Genomic DNA, 17,810 nt, shown 5'->3' with positions numbered 1-17,810 from the left:
AGGCTCACGAAGGAAAAGCAGAAGACTGGAAATAATCAAACTGAGGGCTGAAATCAACAAAATAGAAACACAGCAAACAGTACAAAGATTCAATAAAACAAAGAACTGGTTCTTTGAGAAAATCAACAAAATTGACAAATCCTTATCCAAACTAATCAAAAGGCAGAGAGAGGAGAGAGAGCATCCAAACTAACAAAGTCAGAAATGAAAAGGGTGACATAACAGACACTGAGGAAATTCAGATAATCATTACATCTTCCTACAAAAACCTATACTGCACAAAATTGGAAAATTTAAAAGAAATGAAAAAATTTCTTTAGATAGGTACCATATACCAGAATTAAATTAAGATCAGGTGAGCAATTTAAATAGATCTATAAGCTGCAAGAAAATAGCTGTCATCAAAAACCCCCCAACAAAAAAAGCTTGGGCAGGATGGTTTTAGTGTAGAATTCTACCAAAACTTCCAAGAAGAGCTAATACCTATACTCCTTAATGTGTTCCACATAATAGAAACAGAAGGGTTATTACCAAACTCTTTTTGTGAGGCTAAAGTTACCCTGACACCAAAACTGCACAAAGACTCAACCAAGAAAGAGAATTACAGACTACGCTCACTCATGAACATTGACGCAAAAATTCTCAATAAAATACTGGCAAACCGAATCCAAGAACACATTAGAAAAATTATCCATTATGATCAAGTAGGCTTCATCCCAGGGATGCAGGGCTGGTTCAACATACGCAAAACTATCAATGTAATCCATCATATAAATAAACTGAAAGATAAAAACCATATGATCATTTCATTAGATGTTGAAAAAGTGTTTGACAAAATTCAACACCCCTTCATGATAAAGGCCTTGGAGAGATTATGAATACAAGGATTATATTTAAATATAAAAGCAATATACAAAAATCCAACAGCTAGCATCAAATTAAATGGAGAAAAACTCAAAGCAATTCCACTAAAATCAGGAACAAGACAAGGCTATCCACTCTCTCCATATCTCTTCAACATAGTGCTTGAAGTTCTAGCAATAGCAATAAGACTACATAAGAAGATCAAGAGGATTCAAAGTGGAAAGAAAGAAGTCAAACTTTCATTATTTGCAGATGATATGATAGGGTACATAACTGATCCCAAAAACTCTACCTGAGAACTCCTACAGCTGATAAATAACTTTAGTGATGGTACAGGTTACAAGATCAACTACAAAAAAAAAAATCAGTAGCCCTCCTATACACAAAGGATAAAGAAGCTGGGATGGAAATCAGAGAAACACCACCTTTCACAATAGCCACAAATAACATAAAATATCTTGGGTTAGCACTTACCAAGGAAGTGAAAGACCTATTTGACAAGAACTTTAAGTCTTTGAAGAAAGAAATTGAAGAAGATACCAGAAAATAGAACTATCTCCCATGCTCTTGGACAGGTAGGATCAACATAGTAAAAATGGCAGTCCTACCAAAAGCAATCTACAGATTCACTACAATCCACATCCAAGTCCCAACAAGATTTTTCACAGACTTTGAAAGAACAATATCAACTTTATATGGAAAAACAAAAAACCCAGGATAGCCAAAAATAATCCTGTTCAATAAAGAAACTTCCAGAGACATTACCATCCCTGACATCAAGTTCTATTACAGAGCTACAGTAATCAAAATAGCTTGATATTGGCCTAAAAACAGAGACATTGACCAACTGAATTGAATTGAAGACCCAGATACCTATAAACACCTGATTTTTCACAAAGAAGCTAAAATTATACAATGGAAAAAATAAAGCATCTTCAACAAATGGTGCTGAAATAACTGGATATCAACCTGTAGAAGAATGAAAATAGATCCATATCTATTGCCATGCATAAAACTCAGGTCCTAATGTATTAAAGACCTCAATATAAATCTGACCACACGGAACCTGATAGAAGAGAAAGTGGGAAGTAGCTTTCAATGCATGGGCACAGGAGACCACTTCCTAAATATAACCCCAGTAACACAGACAATAAGAACAACAATAAATAAATGGGACCTCCTGAAACTGAGAAGCTTATGTAAAGCAAAGGACACGGTCAATAAGACAAAAAGGCAGCCTACTGAATGGGAAAAGATCTTCATTAACCTCACATCAGACAATGGACTGATCTCCAAAATAATACATATAGAACTCAAGAAATTAGACATTAAAATTCTAAATAACCCAATCAAAAAATGGTGTACTGAACTAAACAGAGAATTATCAACAGGAGAATTTCAAATGGTCAAAAGATACTTAAGGACATGTTCAACTTCCTTATCTATCAGGGAAATACAAATCAAATCAACTCTGAGATACCATCTTACACCTGTCAGAATGGCTAAGATCATAAACACTAATGATAGCTTATGATGGAGAGGATGTGAAGTAAGGAAAACACTCATCCATTGCTGGTGGGAATGCAAACTTGTGCAACCACTTTGGAAATCAGTGTGGTGGTTTCTCAGAAAATTGTCAATCAACCTATTTCAGGATCCTGCAATACCACTCTTGGGCATATACCCAAAAGATGCTCTATTATACTATACAAGTTCAACTATGTTCATAGCAGTATTATTTGTAATAGTCAGAACCTGGAAACTACCTAGATGCCTCTCCACTGAAGAATGAATAAAGAAAGTGTGGCACATCTACAGATCAGCAGTAAAAAACAATGGCATATTGAATTTTGCATGCAAATGGATGAAATTAGAAAACACTATCCTGAGTGAGGTAACCCAGACCCCCCAAAATGAATATGGTATGTACTCACTCATAAGTGGATACTAGCCATAACAAAGAACATTGAGCCTATCTTTCATTATCCTAGAAAAGCTAAGTAATAAGGTGAACCCAAAGAAAAGCATAAATAGACCACCTGGAAACTGAAAACAGACAAGACTGCCTGACATAATTTGGAACATGGGGGCGGGTGGTAGAAAGAAGGGGTAAGGGAAAGAAAAGGGGAGAAGGAGAGTTGGGGAGAAGAGGGAATGGGATAGTAGAAATGGAGGAAGGACAGATATGAGAGCAAGGAAAGAGATATCCTGATTGAGGGAGTCATTATGGGGTTAGCAAGAAACCTGGCTCTAGAAAAATTCCCAGGAATGCACAAGGATGACCCCAGCTAAGACCCTAAGCAATAGAGTAGAGGGTGTCTGAATTGGCCTTGCCCTGTAGTCAGACTAATGATTATCTTAAATACCACCATAGAACCTTTGTCCAACAACAGATGAAACAGAGGCAGGGACCTACATAGGAGCACTGGACTGAACTCTCAAGGTCCAGTTGAAGAGTAGAAGGAATGAGAATATGAGCAAGGAGGTCAAGACCATGAGGGGCTCACCCACTGAGCCTGAGCTAATAGGAGCTCACCAACTCCAACTGGACTGGGAGTGAGTGAATGAGCATGGGATCAAACTAGTCCCTTTGAATGTGGCTCACAGTTGGGGCAGACTGAGGGGCCAATGACAGTGGCACTGGGATTTGTCTCTACTTCATGTACTGGGTTTTTGGGATCATATTCTCTTTGGATGTATACCTTGCTCAACCTAGATGTAGTGGGATGGGCTTTCGACTTTCCACAGGGCAGAGTACCTTGCCCTCTCTTATGACTGGAAGGAGGTGGGGGGAGCGTATGTAGGAGAAGAAGTGGAGGGGAGTGGAAATTTGGATTGCTATTTTTAAAGTAATAAGATAAAATAATAATAAAAAATGAAAAATAAAAACAAAGCTGACAGTAGAACCATGTACCTTTAATACTAGTAGCCACACTAGTTGCCATAGTAACCAGACAGTTAGAAATCCCAGCCCTAGAAAGGATTATAAACAGGAGGAGACAGCTCACAGTCATGATCTCTTTCTGAGCTTTCTGGAGACTGGTCCACCATTTTCGGACTGAGGATGAGGTAAGAGCCAGTGTCTGGCTTCTTTACCTTTTCTGGTCTTCAGGTTGAACCCCAATTTTTGTCCCTGAGTTTTTATAAATCATGCTTCAGTGATTGTTTGGGATCATTTTCTTTTGGGCATCAAGGAAATTTCTGGAACCTCTGGTAGCTTCTCCCTTGTAGATCAGGGTGAGCAGTGTGAGAGAAGGTACTGCCTTTTAACTCTAAAGGGGACTTGGTACAAGCAGGGGTTGAGTATGGCACGGAGAGCTCTGGGTCTTGACTGGAGAGAAGGAAGGAAGGAAGGAAGGATGTATGTGGTTTCAGAGGAGTGGAGAACCACCAAACAGAAGACTCCAGGAGGACCATGTTTGGGGTGGCCTTGTAGGGCAGTTGCAAGGTTATACTGACACTGTTAGAACACCTCCAGCCTTCTTAAAGCTCAAGGGAGAAGGATGGGCAGGAAGCATGCAAGAATAGCCATCTCACTGGTATACAAAAGAGACTCTTACCACTCCAGGGAGGATTTCTGAATTTGTATATCATTGCTGGTTTTGACTTTCTTACTCCCCCCTCTTTCTCTTTCTCTCCTCTCACTTCCTCTCCCATCTGGTGTGTAAGTTTGTGAGTGTGTAGCACCTCTACACACTGGATGCTGTAGTCTAGTAGATCTTCTGGGATCATTGCTGGATAAGGAGCCCATGGCTGGAGGTAGATGAGAGATCCTCAGAGTCACCAGTGATAGTTGGAGGATCCAGACCTTCCTGGGATGGACTCAGGCTTACTGACTGGGTGGATTGTAGACTTATAAACAAGTCTGGAGGTGAGCTATGCCAGGTTCCAAATGTCTGCAGTGAATGGGTCCCAGGTGGGTATGAGGTGGAGTATACTATATTGTGGAACCTAATGAAGAATCTTTCCTTGGGGATGACAGTGGCTGGGTACACTGTCCAAAGGGGCACAGGTATTTTTGCAGCATTCTTTCAGTATGGGCCTTTGTGCCAGCCATGGATCTGACGTCACCTTGACCGCCACTTGCTGAAAAGCTACTCATATAGCCTTTCTGAAAAGATTTCTGATTGGTACTGACACCATAGGACTGATTCTCATGCCTATTGCTGTGAGCTTCCCCTCTAGATCCGACTGGAGGACAGACCAGGTAGAGCTTTTGTTGCTATCAATGTGGAGCAGATGGCAGTTTGGGTCCTTGGTGTCATGGTGTCCCAGGGACTGTGGGCTGTCTGTTGCTCTTGAAGGCTTTACTGCACGTTACAGGCTCACACCTGGAGTCACCTGCCCGCATCATGGTGGCAGGAGCCCGCTGATCCTGTGTGCCTGTAGCATCTCCCCTGAAAGTTGAGCTTTGATGGAGAATCCTGAAATAAGATGACAGAGTAAGGATTACTAACCCCAAGTTACCAAGGAATGCAGACACTCAAGGGCAGGTAAGTGGTTGGGCTTAGCACATAGCCAGGCAGAGTCTGGATCCGCGGGCTGAGTTCTGGCCACTGCTTTTCTTAGAGTGGTAGTTCCAGTCATACCCGCTGTGATACTAACTTGTTCAAAGTCCTCTCAGGGCCTCAGAGCCTTCTTGATGAGCAGTGGACATGATGGGTTTCACCTGTGGGCAGAGCTTGTGTCACAACCTGAGCAATGGGTCCTTGGGGCAAGTTTTATGTGTGATGTGTGACACTGTGTGTATATCCACTATAGTAACCACAGTGCCTCAGGCTGGCACAAATTCCCTCCACTGTTGACTGCTTCCAGGCGTCTTCATAGCAGGGTCCCCCGGGGGTAACATTGATAGGAGATGTCCTTAGTCCTCTACTATGGGAGGGATAGCATGAGAGGGCACGGCTAGAGGGTTCCCTTTCCAGTTGTGATATGGTTTTTTTTGTGTGTGCATGTATGTGTGTATGTGTATGTATTGTATGTGTGCATGTATGTGTGTATGTGTATGTATTGTATGTGTGTATGTATGTATGTATGTATGTATGTATGTATGTATGTATGTATATCTTGGCTCGTGTCCCTACTTGGATTGTTCCTGTCCTCTTAGAATTGAGAGTGAGGTGTTGAGGCCTCCAGGAGGTATCTGCTTACCTGGATAGCCTCGTTCATCTAGGAAAGCCTAGGTGTTTTTCTGGCTCTCTGAGTGTCACTGTGGAGCCAAGTTCCCCAAACTCTCCATGGTAAAGACTCTAGCAGAAACTTCTTGGCTTGCGGCTCCTTCACTTTGGTAGGATTCAGTGTCCCCTGGCGTCTATTTTACCTTATAGTGTGAATCCTTCAACCCTGAGTTCTTCTCTGCAAAGATCAAAGTTTCCTGATCTGCACAATGGCTCTGTCTCTGTGTGGGGTTGTATCATGTTAGGTGGGGGCACTATAGAGGCCAGCTGTCTGATCATGCCATGGGTACTCTTATAGATGCACTAACAGTATGGTTACACCAGAGCCTGGGGCTATCAACCCTTACTTGCTGTGGCTGTATAGGCTCAAAGCTGAGACCCCTGGCCCAGCTTAGGGTCCCACATATCCTTCCTGGCTAGCCAGTGTAGTTAAGGGATCCAGGGCTTTTGGAACTGATCTGAACCATGTGGAAGGTATTCATAGAGAAGGAGGCTCACACAGAATTCTCCTCCTGTCATATTGTGATGGTTCATTTGTCTGAAACCTCTCCAGGGGCCCTCTGCACTTCCTGTAATGGCTTTCTGCCCATAGCTGCCCTGTGGCTCTAGGACAGATGGGATATGTGGCAGGGAGATGTCCTGTGGTCAGCACTGGGCCATATTTGGAGGAATGACAGGATGGTTCATAGGCCCTGGGGGTCAGTTCAGCGAAAATACAGGACCTGTTGGTATTAGTGCCCTAGTGAGAAACACACTATAGCTTTACAGTGACGCAACCTCACACCTCATGGTCCAGATGTGCATGCTCAACCCACCTTTTCTGTGCTTCTATGGCTGGAGAGATGAAGGGAAAGGAGAGGGGGCAACGAGTATGTGCTGGGCTCTACAAGGGGCTTCTCAGGACAGGGATCCGTGGAGAGAAGTAGTAATCTCCCAAGGAACCAAAGTGGCCAATCAAGTTCCCATCAGGAGCCAGAGGGAGAGATTTTGGCATGGTCTCCCTGGTCTTCTGTAGCCATAGGCAGGACAAGTTCAGAGTGGGCAGTCCCACCACAGAATAGGATAAGGCGGGGCCTCTGGGTGTGGAGCCTCAGGCATTTCATTCCTTAACAGATCTCTGATGGTCCAAGAGTGGGGCACAGGACCTTTATTGGGAGATCAGTAGTCCGAGAGATCCTTCTGCCCTTTGTACGGCCACAGGCTCCTATGCAGAAGTCAGTCCCAGCTTCAGGAACCTGCTCCCATTAGTCTTGCAACGGTCCAGGTAAAAACAAGCACACGTACCCTGTAGTTCCCAAGTGCCTGGTGACCCCCCCCCCCCGATGAGACTGTGGTGCAGGTACTTTCTCTTGTGAGTGCCAGATCAGGATTTCCAAATCAAGGTTTCTGGCTATTTGTTTAAGGCTGTCTGACCCTAGTTTGGAATGTTTCCAAGTATTACAGAAAGATCTCTAGAGCTCTTCCTATAGGAAGGGGATATTGGTTCAGGTGAAGAACTAAGTGGCTTCTGGTGGAATCCCTGGCTTCTGAGAGAGGGGATGTTGGGAGCAGATAATAGGGTACTTTGAGAACTCTGTGTTTTGTGAGAAATGCCATGTGGGGGCTACCATCAATCACTGGGACTCAGTGGTTCAGAATCAGAAACTGACTCTGAGGTGTCTGCTCCTCTAGGTCCACTGTTTTTGGAGCTGACGACTCTGCTGGGGCCCATAGGTTCCCAGTGGGTTTTTGCTGCTGGCTATACCACTGTGGTAGCTACCGTAGTAACACAGTAGAAGATCCCTTCACAAAAAGCCCTGCCTGTGGAAGGGCCTTGGTATCTGCAGGACTAGCGTCCAGTGGCAGCACAGGCAGCAGTGCAGACTCAAGGGACATCTAGAGCAGAAGTCTAGCCTGCTGTCCTGTGATTGTATCTCTGCAGGAAGTCTTGGGAAGCAGGGCCTGGTGCTGCCACAGATGTATCTTCCTACATCACTTAGTCTCTCAATGCGATCCTTCCTGGATGGTGCTGGGGAGGCTGCTGATGGAGAGATGACAGGGACTTCTGGAAAAACCTGTCTCTGAGTGGCTTCATGACTGACATGCTGCCTTGTCCCCTGGAGGAGATGGTGATGATGTCTTGAGACCCTGACATGTGGGCAGAGAAAGGGCAGATGCTGCAAGCAATGTCAAGAGAATCCAGACTTTGTGCTTTACAGACCCGTTGTCTCCCTGTCTGCCTGTGTGGCGCATCTGCTGCCCTTCGGCCCCTGTCTGCTCTTACAAGTTCTTATTCTTCCCTTCACAGCACTGATGTGATGTCATGACAGTTCTTCCCTAATGGTCTCCTGCCTAGTCACCCTCTGTTCCTGGGGGTCACCCTGGTATTTCCCACTGCCTGACAGCAGGGACCTGACCCTGGAACACAGGGCACAGGCTTTCCTTTCTCTCCTCAACAGAGTGTTCAGACTTTGCTCATTAGGATTGTCAGGGGTGAGTGAGAGGGAATCCTATGGAAAGAACTTATTTTTCTGTTTTCCCTTGTTCCTTCTCAGCATGAAGCTGATCCCAGTGTGTTGCTCTGTGTGATGCTCTACCCTCATAAGCCTTCTTTATGCTTCCCACGAGCAAATGTGTCAGACTTTGTTCTTCCATGGAGGGGCATTTGTCTGTTTCTGTTGGAGGCTGCTGCAGATATGCTGCTGTGTAACTATTATGCAGGTGCACTTAGGGCTCCATTGCTGATGGAGGAGAGGTTCCAGTGTGCACAGTAACAATGCCTGCTAGTTCTTGGCCAGCTGTCCTGCTCTCTAGTCAGACAAGTTCTGCTGGCTGCTTCTGAGCTCTACATTCTGGACAACTGGTGCAGTTCTGCCTTTCAGGCCACCCTCACAAATTCTGTGTAGTGATGTCCACATTAACTTGAAATTACTGTTGTATCGTGTTGAGGTAGGACTGAGAATGTGGTCTACTACTTGAGCATTCTCCTGGCAGACACCTGGCCCTTGGCTTGGGGGATAGCAACACAATGTTAAGCTAGGTTCGGTGGCAAGTGCTACATTGATAATATAAATGCAAGGTGGGTTGTAGACAAAAGTGTATACACTCTCCACTCATGTACTGGGCGCCACCTGCTGGATAACCTGCAGAGTCCCCTGCTATTCCTACACTATGTGAAAACCCAGTGTGGTTTGCTTCCCTTCCCCTCGTTTGTAAGTTGGAGTGATCTACAGCTTTTCCTTTTCCGTTGCAATGAATTATGCTCTTTGTCCTATCTTTCTATATTCCCCTTTATGAGGGATCTCAGGTCAGAGTCTATTTTCACAACTTGCTTGGCAGATGGTACTCAAGTACCCAGCCCTACAGTGGTTTACAGGGATCAGAGTCTGTGCCACTGTGTAAGCAGAGAGCCTAATCTCTCTCTCTCTCTCTCTTTCTCTCTCTCTCTCTCTCTCTCTCTCTCTCTCTCTCTCTCTCTCTCTCTCTCTCTCTTTCTTTTTTGCAATACTCCTGCTGTGACACACTCACCACAAAGTCCTGCATCACTAGTGTTGTCTTTGGGTACATGGCTTTGCTTAGGGACACATCTGTGTAGAGATGCTGTTGCTTCTGATGTGTTCTGATTCAGAGATGAAGGACTCAGAGCTCTCCAGTGGGATCCTGGTTGGCTCCTGACTTTGGTGTCTTCCAGGGCTCTTGGATGGGGTTTTCTTACTAATGCCTGGGTTGTGGATTTCGTGTCTCTCTCCATCTTAATTTGGTCCTACGTGCTATCTTTCAGATTCCATATTCCCAAAATGTCCTTAAAGGTGTTGCTCCCTCCTCTCCAGTCTGGTATTTAATAGTGGCAGTTACCCTGTGGCTGTGTATAGATCCTCAGCTTGGACCTGAGGCATCAGGGGTAACACAGGCAAAGTGAACACAGAGGTGTCAGCTTTCAGTTCTCTTCCCCAATTGTGGGCCTGGTGACCACACATCTCCTTTTAAGGTCTGAGTAGGAATGGCCCCTGTGAAACTGATGCTAGGAACAACCAGGAATGATGGGTCCTGGTGTCTCTGGAAAGGCTTTCATTTCTGGCCCTGGGCATAGGTTGGAAGTCTGCTTAGCGTACTGACTCACCTGCTTCCCACCTGTGCTCCATGGGCTTTCCTTCCAGCCGGGGCCCCACTGCCCTCATGGGACATGGGAAATTTGGAGACCATTGCTACTGTTCCCAAGACAGGCTTAGGGCAGTCAGGAAGCCCTGTCTGGGTGTGAGTGACTGCTCACCTTCTCTATCTCTGCAGAAGGGCCGTTCTCAGTGCTTTCCCTACCCAGGACTAGTGAGTGACTGTCTAGGCTACAAGTGGCGCAGAAGCCTTGTTTCAGAATCTACTTTTTCTGGTGATTGATTTTGTTTCCTTGAAGACTTGAGGCCTTCACAGATGCTTGGATGTATTGTAGCCTAGCCCTACATTTTCCCACAGTGAGGATTCCATGACTACTGTTTAAAAGTAGTTCTGGGGGATTGTAATGGTTGACATCAGGATTCTGACCTCTTGTGGAGAGCAAGGGACACAGATCTCCTCTCCTGATGTGGCATTGTGAAGGGGAGTATGATGTCCATAAAGATGCTCCTAAGACTTAGGAAATATAGATGCTTCAGGTGAGAATACATCCCAGAAAGCCTCTTCTACAGATGCCTCATGAGTAGGCATAAATATTATCTGGGTGGTCAGTTCTCTGACTTGACAGGTAGGTTTCAGTAGCTTGGATGTCCTGGGAAGTGGCATAGGGCTAGCTTCATTTTGCTGGAAGCTTTGTGTAATCTGGTTGTGTCTGTGAAGGAGCTTTGAGGGAGTTTGTTTTTGAGAGTTGGAATGCGTGGGGGCAAGAGGCATGTGTTCTACTGGCATTGCTGAGGAGGGACTTGCCTGAGGGTTGACAACTGCATTGGTTGTGGTCTGCTGTGAGGAGACCCGGTACAAAGTGGTTGGACCATGGGACTGCAGTGTAATGAGAACCTCGCTGGTGCAGGCAGCTCTTGCATTGTCTGCCTAGAGGTTCTTGCTGCCTCTTCTATCAGCTCTGGACTGGGTGGGCACTGTGGGAGTGCTAAGTGGGCACAGCACCAGGCCTGACCAGTGCAACTGCCAGAAACTGGGCCCAGAGGAAGCTGAGTACCTAAGCTGCCCTGCTGAACTCAGTCAAGAGCTGCTCTTCCAGAAGGTTCTGCATATTTCTGCCTTTCTGTTAAGCAGCTGGAGATTTTTCAGGTTGAAAAACAAGACAACTGCTGAAATCTCAGAGGTGCCCTGGTAAGCCAAGCTTAGAGTAGGGGATGCACCAGTGCTTCCATGGGAATAGCTGGGAAATGTTAGTTGTGTATTGGCTTGTTGGGAATAATTAACTAATTTAATTTCAGCTCAAGCGGCCATGTTTGAGGAGTGAATTGAAGATTCTTGAGGCTGCAGTGTTGGAAACAAGGGGGCATATTGTTAGAGACTGAGAAGGTACTTGGAGTGATATGACATGCCTCAGCTCCTGCTTGCCCACTCCCTTCTATAGTATGGAAACAGAGGAAAAACTATCAAAACACCTGCTTAAGGCAGATTGATTTGGGACCAGGGGTCAACAGAGATCCCATTACGGGTGGGGGTTTGTGGCTACGGAGCAGACAGGGCCAGAATCACTGAGAAGACATGAGGATCTGGAAGACTAGAGTCTACGTGGGACAGAGGCACATGAGGAGCACAAATGGTGAGGCTCTTTCTAAACAGACTGGGTAAGGAGCCTGCTGTCTTTGAATGCCACAAGGACATGTTCATCAAAAGCTGGAAATGGAACAGTGATAGGGTTGGGTCAGTACTGAGTGTTTGAAGCCATCTTGAAAACTCCAGACCTCAGTCCCTTTATTTTCACCAGTAATTGCATTTATCTATGCCCCACCCCACATTGTGATATTTGAACACTTGTTTTGTGGGTATCAGAGGTCGGGGATTGGGACAGAACTGTGTAAAGATTTAATATTTCCTGTCTCTGTCCTTCTCCCTTCTCTCACCTCTCATCTTTCTCTGCCTGTTTTTTGTCACCTGCACCTGAGAGCCCACTTGGCTGGGTAGGAGCCAATTCTCTGGGTCTGTCTAGGCAAATCATGCAAAGATGAATCTGGTCACAAGGAGGCATCTGAGATCTGCTCTGTAGTCTGTGCGCTGTAGTCTGTTGATGTGATCTGCCTTTGCCATCTGACTCCAAGGTGCTGTGACCAACCCACATGGTTGTGCCTGGAGTTGGACTGTGGAGTGGCTTGAGACGCTGGCTCTGGCACTCCCTACTTGTGTAGATACCCCATCAACACTCGTCTCTTTAGTTGTAATTCCCCCTGGTGCTCGCTGAGGTCATATGTCCACACAGGACTTGGGAATCCAGCCTGGTGATATGAGGAGTCTCAGAGTAATGATAAGGTGGTCATGAGCCTTGAGAAGCCTTTCCCAAACTGCAGTATAAGCCCGTGTCCCCAAATTTGTGACCAATGATAGAGCACATGATCCCTTTCACCCTAATTCATGACAGGGCAGCCACTTCCTCCCTCCCTCTGCTAAGAGCCACCTGGTGTCACTAGGTGCAGTGATGTTGGTGGCCACAGGGGGAAGCAGAGGCTTATTTATGGCCTCCTGCTGGATGCGTGAGCTGGGAAGGTGCAATTCTCTACAGGACTCCAGTGGTCCTGTAGAGAGAGGACCCCCCCCCCCCCCCCCGTACACGCAGAGGAGATAAAGACTTTTCAGAGGAGGTGAACCATTCCTTTTTTTTGGTTTTGTTTTTCGAGACAGGGTTTCTCTGTGGCTTTGGAGCCTGTCCTGGAACTAGCTCTGTAGACCAGGCTGGTCTCGAACTCACAGAGATCCGCCTGCCTCTGCCTCCCGAGGGCTGGGATTAAAGGCGTGTGCCACCATCGCCCGGCTGAGGAGGTGAATCATTAAAACCCAATGTTTTGCTCATAAATAAGATTCCCGCTGCCGTACAATCTATTTACGTGGCTGCAGATTTTGGTCATGTTTTGAGTCAGGGCTTGTCAGGAACACTGTAGTGATTTTAGTCTGTTCCTACTTTCCTCAATGAGCTTTTTGGAAGAAACCCAGAGGTTGCTTTTCCTTCTACAAAAGTAATAGATGTGAAGGCACTAATGATAAACCTGGGGAAAGTATGTGGCATACTTCTTAGACATTTATACCAAGGGTGGCTACTGCTATCCCTGCTGAAAACAGATCAGCCTGCATGCTTGAAGAAATTTCAATGGTCAGGAAAGAAATATATTAAGGGTTGGAGGGGAGTAACAACTGGAATTAACACAGGGTCAGAGATAAAGTGTTCAACAGGATGGAATTTTTAAAAATTCTATAGTTCTGAAACATTACAGCTGTAACTGTCATGTTGAAATCCCTTACCGTTGTAGACACTATTCTGAGACTCCCATGAGATATAGCACCATGTGGGGCAGCCTTGAAAACACTGGCTTGGAACCAGGAGCCGCATCCAGAAGATATAGTATTTGAGAAAATTCAACATGTGAAAATCACAAAACCCTCAAGTAATATCCCAAAAGTTAAAGCCATTTGTAAATAGTTTAACAATAAATTCAAATAAAATGTGTTTAGGAGAACAAAAATATCAGTGCTAAAATTCTAATATTCACAGTATTTACCTTCACCTTTATATGTGAGAAATATAAGGCAAAATAAAAAGAAAATTTTAATTCTAGAAACAGACCCAGAGTAACATTGGTTACAAATACATTCAGATGACTAAAAATGTGTTCATGATTTTGTATGTCAGGAAATATCAGAAAGGATTGAGACTGTCCAGAGGAGACACTCTGGCTTCTTCTGCCTTTTCTCTCCCAGGTGAACTTGTAGATGTTGCTTTTGACCCTATTTCACCTCAACCTCAGCTAACATTTCCTGACTCACTCCTGCCACACCCAGTAACTGTTACCTAACTCCTCAAGTTGCCTGGGTAACCAGCAGGGCTGGGAGCCTGAAGAAGCCCTTTGTCCACTACCAGTGTCTCCCATGCCAGGCAGTAGCCACAACTGAGAGTTTTAGCCTAGCTTCATCCAGGATGTTATCTCTGAGCTGGGGCATGAGGCTGGTAGAAAGACCAGCGATCCCCAGGGCCCCACTCTTGCTGGTTGCACTCTGGGTGTTGGTCCTGGTTCCCAGCCAGTGTTTTCAAGGCCCTCCCACCTGGCGTTACATCTCATCGGAGGTGGTCATTCCTCGGAAGCAGATCTACCATGGTAAGGGATTTCAAGCACCAGGACGGCTCTCCTACAGCTTGCGTTTTAGGGGCCAGAGACATATCATCCACCTGCGAAGAAAGACACTTATTTGGCCCAGACACTTGCTGCTGACAACTCAAGATGACCAAGGAGCTTTACAGATGGATTACCCTTATTTTCCTGTAGATTGTTACTATATTGGCTACCTGGAGGGGATCCCTCAATCGATGGTCACTTTGGATACTTGCTATGGGGGCCTGGATGGGGTCATGATGTTGGATGACCTTGCCTATGAAATCAAACCCCTCAATGATTCACACAGGTTTGAGCACCTTATTTCACAGATAGTAGCTGATTCTGCTGCAGTGGGGCCTAAGAACGAATGGAAGCACTTGGACCAGAGCACAGGCCCCTCTTTATCTAGACCAAACTCCAGTGTGGCTCCCAGAATGTCTAGTAGAGACTACGCTTCACATCCAGCTGCTATAAAAGGCCATTTTCAAGCCACCTATTCCGTACATGTTATAGCCAGGACTGTTGAAAGGACATCCAGATATTTGTTTTCACTAATCAGCTTAATGGACACTTTTATGTCCAACATTAATTTGCGTTACTATGTTATGCTCTTATCTGTGTATAACCACGGAGATCCATTTAGACATGACTTCACAATGCCGGGAGGGGTAATTCATAATTACTATTTGTCAAACTTTTACCAGAGATTTAGGCCTGATGCATCAAGCTTAATTAACGATTGGGGCCCCAGCGATGACAAGGCTACTCCAATTGCACGTGGTGTATGTAGTACCAATGGCCTAACCCTTATTGGTAAAAATGGCCGAGCTTATATATTTATGTCTATGGTGGTAACCAATCGTGTTACGAGGAACATAGGTGTGAGTCTTGATGATGAGACTTACTGTTTTTGCCAGAGAAGAGCGACCTGCATTATGTTCAAGGTTCCTCAGCTAACAGATGCTTTCAGCAATTGTTCCATAGCAGAGTTAAACGAAATACTCAATACTCCTGGTGAGTTGGAATGTCTTTTCTCGGACTTTACTACTTATTATAATGAAACACATACCTATAGAGTTTGTGGAAACTCCAAAATAGATACAGGTGAGGAATGTGACTGTGGCTCAAACAAGGCATGTTATGCAAATCCGTGCTGTCAGAATAACTGCAAATTTTCAAAAGGTAGCATTTGTGATAAAGAACCATGCTGTGTAAACTGCACCTACAGTCCTTCTGGGACACTTTGCAGAAGTATCCAGAACATATGTGATCTTCCCGAGTACTGTAATGGGAGTAAACTCACTTGTCCAACAGACTTCTATCTGCAAGATGGAACACCATGCTCAGAAGAGGGGTATTGCTATAAAGGAAACTGCACCGATCGCAATATACATTGCAAGGAAGTCTTCGGTGTAAGTGCCCGCGCAGGAAATAAAAGGTGCTATAACATCAATAAGGAAAGCTATCGATTTGGACATTGTCAAAGAACAAAAGAAAGCCTCATATTCAGAGCTTGTGCTGATAAGGATAAGATGTGTGGAAGGTTGCAGTGTACGAATGTCACCTTCCTTCCACACTTGCAGGAACACGTTTCATTCCATCAGTCAGTTATTTCTGGGTTTTCCTGTTTTGGGCTCGATGAGCATCGAGCAACAGAATCAACAGATGTTGGACGTGTGAGATATGGTACTCCCTGTTCCCAAACTAATTTCTGTGATCGAGGGTCTTGCAATGGATCTTTAGCTGAACTGGATTACGACTGCACCCCAGAAAAGTGCAATTTCAGAGGAGTATGCAATAACCATCGGAACTGCCATTGTCATGTGGGTTGGGACCCTCCAAACTGCATAGGAGATGGACCTGGAGGGAGTGTAGACAGTGGACCCCTTCCGCTTAAAATGCGCATGATAAGACAGAGCCAAGAACCAGTGGTATACTTACGAATAGTCTTTGGTCGTATTTATGTCTTCATAGGCTCACTCCTCTTTGGGGTGGCCTTTCGTGTAGCAATTACTAGGATTATCAAGTATGAAGACTTGCAAGCTGCTTTATTTCGTGGGCATGATCATACACCTGGACCCAGTATGCCAAAGTAAAAATGAGTTAGCCTCCTGGATCCTGTAAAATAAAGAGAAATGAAAAGAAAATACAAATGTCAGAAAGAAGACAAGCAATACCTCAATTCCACAGTTCTGAAGAGCCTGGGTCTATTTTTTGGGAACACAGGAGGTGTTCAATTCTGATACCACCTGTCTTTGATAGGTTGCTGATGCTCACACTGGAATACATCTTTCAAAATTACAAATTGGTGTCTTTTGTAATGTTGGTAAGTTGTTTGGAACTGCACCTAGCTTGCTCCTTTGTTGGTCAGAGGAGACCTTGAGCCAGGAACCCTCTAGGTCCTGAACTTAGGTCTTTGGGCTAAGGATTAATGGGAGTTGTCTACATCTCGTTTAAGAACGTATCTAGGATGGTACTATAAAATGTGGTTCCTGAGCTCTGACCCTTTCCCACTCCTTATCACCATGTTGTCAGTGGTCCTCTCTCCTCCAGCTTGTGGATAGGATTTTCAGTGGCCGAGCTTAGAGGAATGGAGGGAGCAAGGCAAACTTGGGATCCAGGTGAAGAAGTTGTATAGGAGCCCAGAAGCATCATGCCATACGAAGCCAGGGAACTGATGTTTAGAACATCACCATTAACACAGATCCATGACTCACTAAGTGTACTGCCCACACCTTATCGAAACAGACTTTCCAGGGCCCCACTGACAGAACATTGCTGAGAACCCAGTCTGGTGGAAGGATATGCAGCTACATTTTAATTCTTATATTGCTTGTAAGATTTTGTTGTGATTTACAGGTTGAAGAAAAAAAGTATATAGTAGAAGACTAGACAATAAAGATGGAAATTGACTGTCCTTTTCCCTAATGCCCTCAGATAAAAAAATCATAGTATGTGCCAACTCTATAAGTTCCCTTTGAGCCCTGCGCAAAGGGAACTCATCTTCAGTGTACCCTATCTCTGCATATAGCCTTTTGTCTTGCTTTCATGTTCCTTGAGATATAATCTGTAGTACATTCCAGACAATCATTTTCAGTGAAAGGTCTGCTCTTTTAGTATTTAGTATGTGCTAAATTTACTTGAATTCACATGTTTTTCTGAAGTCAAATAACCTTCCCAGAGTCGCTGCCTTCTTTGTTGCATCCACATACAAAAGTACACAAAAATAAAGCAAAGTTGTCTGCAGCGTTAGACTGGAGTCTATCTCATTCCCTTTGGCTCTGTTCATCCCAGGTTCCCTCCTGGAATAACAGGAGTTGTCTCACACCCCACTACTGTAGGAATGAGGGACATGCCATAGTGATTGCTGCTCTGACCATGCTCCTGCTCTTCCTAATGATTCTCAACCCCAGCAAAGGTAGTTCTAGCAACATAAAGTTAACACTGGATCACCACACAAGGAGGATAATGGGATTGACTTTTGGTGTGAATGTGGAGCACCATATGCAGGTAG

At 44.9% G+C, this 17,810-nt stretch overlaps 2 protein-coding genes and 1 gene segment (V, D, J or C); 2 read left to right on the top strand and 1 right to left on the bottom strand.

The window, feature by feature from the left end:
• Positions 1-17,810, top strand: part of Tedc1 (tubulin epsilon and delta complex 1) — a 520,546-nt gene that overhangs the window by 281,703 nt on the left and 221,033 nt on the right. The gene's annotated exons all lie outside the window — the stretch shown is intronic.
• The window catches only part of LOC142835324 (Ig mu chain C region-like), a 248,437-nt gene that overhangs the window by 22,784 nt on the left and 207,843 nt on the right, over positions 1-17,810 (bottom strand).
• Positions 4,452-17,497, top strand: LOC142835323 (disintegrin and metalloproteinase domain-containing protein 21-like). 5 transcript variants are annotated; one of them, XM_075948831.1, is made up of 3 exons: positions 4,452-4,623; positions 5,188-7,305; positions 7,713-17,497. In XM_075948831.1, the coding sequence occupies exon 3, from the start codon at positions 14,122-14,124 to the stop codon at positions 16,390-16,392; it is 2,271 nt and encodes a 756-aa protein (XP_075804946.1). In that variant the 5' UTR covers positions 4,452-4,623; positions 5,188-7,305; positions 7,713-14,121; the 3' UTR covers positions 16,393-17,497. The 5 variants fall into 5 exon arrangements, with proteins under 5 accessions (XP_075804946.1, XP_075804945.1, XP_075804948.1 ...); XM_075948830.1 differs by having other exon boundaries at positions 4,452-7,305; positions 7,713-11,318; positions 11,426-17,497; XM_075948833.1 differs by lacking the exon at positions 5,188-7,305 and having other exon boundaries at positions 4,452-4,735; positions 11,426-17,497.

This window comes from Microtus pennsylvanicus, chromosome 14 (genome assembly GCF_037038515.1).
Source record: "Microtus pennsylvanicus isolate mMicPen1 chromosome 14, mMicPen1.hap1, whole genome shotgun sequence".
NCBI lineage: Eukaryota > Metazoa > Chordata > Mammalia > Rodentia > Cricetidae > Microtus > Microtus pennsylvanicus.
This window is presented reverse-complemented; position numbering and strand designations above follow the sequence as displayed.